Source organism: Lolium perenne, chromosome 2, assembly GCF_019359855.2.
Source record: "Lolium perenne isolate Kyuss_39 chromosome 2, Kyuss_2.0, whole genome shotgun sequence".
Lineage (NCBI taxonomy): Eukaryota > Viridiplantae > Streptophyta > Magnoliopsida > Poales > Poaceae > Lolium > Lolium perenne.
In genome coordinates this window covers 205803407-205806837 of record NC_067245.2, presented here as the reverse complement: position 1 = coordinate 205806837, position 3431 = coordinate 205803407, and the positions used below count along the sequence as shown (strand labels likewise).

At 60.7% G+C, this 3431-nt stretch overlaps 1 protein-coding gene across 1 annotated transcript; it reads left to right on the top strand.

Moving 5' to 3' along the window:
• The first annotated feature begins 1497 nt into the window (after positions 1–1497).
• LOC127321082 (probable BOI-related E3 ubiquitin-protein ligase 3) lies at positions 1498–3043 on the top strand. The gene is made up of 2 exons (XM_051350122.2): positions 1498–2010; positions 2107–3043. Exons 1-2 carry the CDS (start codon positions 1585–1587, stop codon positions 2662–2664), a joined length of 984 nt encoding a protein of 327 aa, XP_051206082.1. The 5' UTR covers positions 1498–1584; the 3' UTR covers positions 2665–3043.
• Positions 3044–3431: the final 388 nt, after the last annotated feature.

Genomic DNA, 3431 nt, shown 5'->3' with positions numbered 1-3431 from the left:
TAAATAAAACACGGCGCTCTACATGCCGAAATGGCGGTAGAACACCGTGTAGTCGTCGCCGTCGCCGCCATCATCGAAAGGTGGCGCCTGGCTGCTGGTGCCCTGGCCGGCGTCTCCCCACCGGCCACCGTCGCGCGGCGGGGACGGCGACGGCTTGTACCATTCGTCCTCGGACTCCTCGAGGTCGATGACGGGCACGGGGACGCCGGACGGAGGAGTCGCAGGCCGGCAGTAGCGAGCGACGTCCTCGAGGAGCCGAGCCTGCCTCTTCGCCTCCTCCTTCTCCCACTACTCCCTCGACCAGGCGCAGGCCTGGTCGAGGGGCATGGCGTTCTCGGTGGGGACGAGGTCCTGGAGGGACCTCGCCATGACCGCCTCGAGGATCGCGGCGTCCTCGGCGTCGGCGGCCTCCTCCACCTTCACCTTCGCCGGCTTGCGCTTCCGCTCGCCGGAGGTGTCCGGTTCGCGCTTGGGGCGGAGGCGTCCTTGTGCCGTCGAGGGCTCGCGGATGACGATCCCGGCGCCACGCGCCCGGTTGCTCGGCGGGGAAGACGGCTCCGTTTTCACCGGCGCCCATGATGGCGCCGACCTGGAGATCGGCGTCCACCTCGACGCCGAACCGGACGACGAGGATCTGGCAGCCATGCGCCGTGGCTGCCAGCTGCTTCCCCGGCGGCGGCTGGCCGATGCCCTCGACAGCGGGGGCATCGTCAGAAGGAGGAAGTTGCCGCCCTCGATGTGCTCGAGGATGGCCTCGAGCGTCCGACCCGGCACGCTCCACCAACGCTTGCGTCCGACGGTGTTGTTGCGCGGAGGCGGAGGCGGAGGCGGCGGGCCGTCGTAGGAGGCGAGCTCCTGTTCCCACCGCCGTAGGTGCCCCTCCCACGCGTGGAGCGACCGGCGGGGAAAGCCGTTGTTGGCCGCGCCGTCTTCGTCGTTGAACGCCATGGATCTTGTCGAGGGAAGAGGTCGAGGGAAGAGGAAGAGGAAGAGTGGTGCGACGTGTCGCGGCGAGCGGGGTATTTAGGCGGGGCTGGAGCCGCGATTTAATGCCGCGTGGATGCTACGCGTCCGTGGCGAGCTGACCGGCGGCAACCTTTACTACGCGCGGAAGATGATGCGTCTGCCGCTGACCGGCCGTGTCCACCTCTGCGGCGAAGACGAAGCGAAAGCGCGGGAGAGATTTCTCGGCGTTTCGCGCGCTTTCGCTTTGTCCGGAGTCCCCGAACGCGCCTCGGAGGACCGGGGATGGCGTGGGCTCGCCGGATGGATGAAGGCCCAAATCCGGATGAAATCGAGGAACCGGGAGCGCGATTGGACCGAATTTCGCCGTCCGTATAAGAAAAACGGCGCTCGGGGTCCTCGACGAGTGGGGATGCCCTTAGGCTGCTACGGTGCTCATCTGGGATGGCCCTTTTTTTTGGAAATTATCTGGGATGGCCCAAACTCCATGTTACGGGCTCCTCCCCAACCGCAGGAGCGGCGCGTATAAAACCTTCTCCGCATAGGCCTCCACGTCCATCTCCCAATCCGTTCCTCGCCCTCCCTCTATCATCGCCAAGAAAAGGAGGTGCGTAGTTGGCCATGGCCGTGCAGGCGCACCACCTCTCCCACGACCTCCACGCCTACAACAACTTCACGGGTCTACCTCTGATTGACCCGATGACCGGCGGATCCCTCTATCTGGACGGGCAGACCGGGCGCGCGCCGGCGGTGGCATGCATCGGGAACTCGGTTTTCGGCGACATCGATCTCGCCTGGAACGACAACACCTGGAACCACGGTTTCGTGCAGAGGAAGCGGGCGCGCGTCGTTGCGGAGGCGCCTTCTTTCCTGGAGAGCCAGCGCGCGCAGGGGCTCGTGGCCGTCGGCGACGTGCTGGCCAGGGCGGCCGGCTCTGGCGAGGCGTCCACCAGCGGGAGGATGGCCAATGCCGCCGGCCTGCCGCAGGACCTGCTCTCGACGCTCTACCACCATGGCATGGAGATTGACGCGCTTGTACGAGTCGAGGTACCACTCTCTTTCTTCGGTCATCGACCCATTGGAATCGAGTTCTTGGTCTGCTCGAGTGGTTCTGATTCTCATGGACGTTCTGTTGTCGAGCAGACCGAGCGGACGCGCGCGGGGCTGGAGGATACGCGGCGCCGCCACGTCCAGGCGTTGCTGTTAGCGGCGGAGCGTGCCGCGGCGAGGCGTCTGCGGGCCGCGGATGCCGCGCTGGAGCTCGCGCGCTCTCGCAACGCGAACCTGTCGGAGAGGCTCGGCCAGATTAGCGCAGAGGGGCAGGCATGGATTGGCGTCGCCAAGAGCCACGAGGCCGCCGTGGCCGGACTCCGCGCCACCCTCGACCAGCTCCTGCAATCCCAATCCCCTGGCGCGGCAGCCGCAGAAGGAGCGGCTGGAGAGGGCGCCGACGCCGAGGATGCGCGCTCCTGCTGTTTCGAGACCCCCGTGGGAGGCGACGATGCTGCTGCTGCGGACGACCACAAGGCGGCATCTAACAAGTCCAGAGCAGCGTGCAAGGCCTGCGGCGAGGGCGAGTCCCGCGTGCTGGTTCTGCCGTGCCGGCACCTATGCCTCTGCCCCGCCTGCGACGCCGCCGTCGACAAGTGCCCGGTCTGCGCGGCCACCAAGAACGCCTCGCTCCATGTCCTGCTCTCTTGATCCAAACCTTGCGCGCGCGTGGCCTTCTCTTCTCTGAAACGGTTTGTTGTCACAGGAAAAATCTCTTGACGTCAACGACTCAGCGTGTATGGTCTTGCTACTTCATCACGCCGAAACCTATCGACATGTCCAAGTTACATTTAGTTCAGTTCGCTAAGTTTGTTCGAATGAATAGCACTGCTTCTAGAATTTTGAAATTTTTGAAACGAGTTGTGGTTGAGTCTATAACTCTGAAGAATGGTACCTGCGTCTAAACGCACAATTGGTCCAGTGAGTTTGTCAGCGTAGTGCTCCAGTTCTAGCCTTCTAGGAGCTGCTTCAATTTTTCACAAAAGAAGGCGTAGTACAGATGTTCAGTTCGGAGAAAATTAGCACCAAACAGACTACAGGTTCAACTTGAAACTTCAGGTTCAATATTATGAGTGATATACTATAAAAAAAATATTGTTCGTTTGTTACACTTAATTGTTCATCTGATGTAAAACATATATTTCTCCTTACTTCAAGAAATACCTTGAAGTCTTTTACGAATTTCATGATCTCAGAGAGTCGTTGCCGTCGGCTGACTATCCACATGTGCATAATACGGGGCCATTTGAACACAGTATGCCTTGATTTCTATCATGACCTAACTCGGTTTGAAAGCCATGAAACTTCGTAGATGATAGGTTATTTCCGAGTAAGTTTTTCTAGAATATTTTCGATTCTCCAAGTTTGTTATTTTTTCTAGAAACTAGGTCACGTAAGACGATAGAGTGCGAAGGTTT

Bases quoted from the DNA above. Each gene is read 5' to 3' on its own strand.
- LOC127321082 (XM_051350122.2), top strand. From the start codon at position 1,585: ATGGCCGTGCAGGCGCACCACCTCTCCCACGACCTCCACGCCTACAAC. The intron at 2,011-2,106 runs GTACCACTCTCT...GTTGTCGAGCAG, and splicing joins ACGCGCTTGTACGAGTCGAG to ACCGAGCGGACGCGCGCGGG.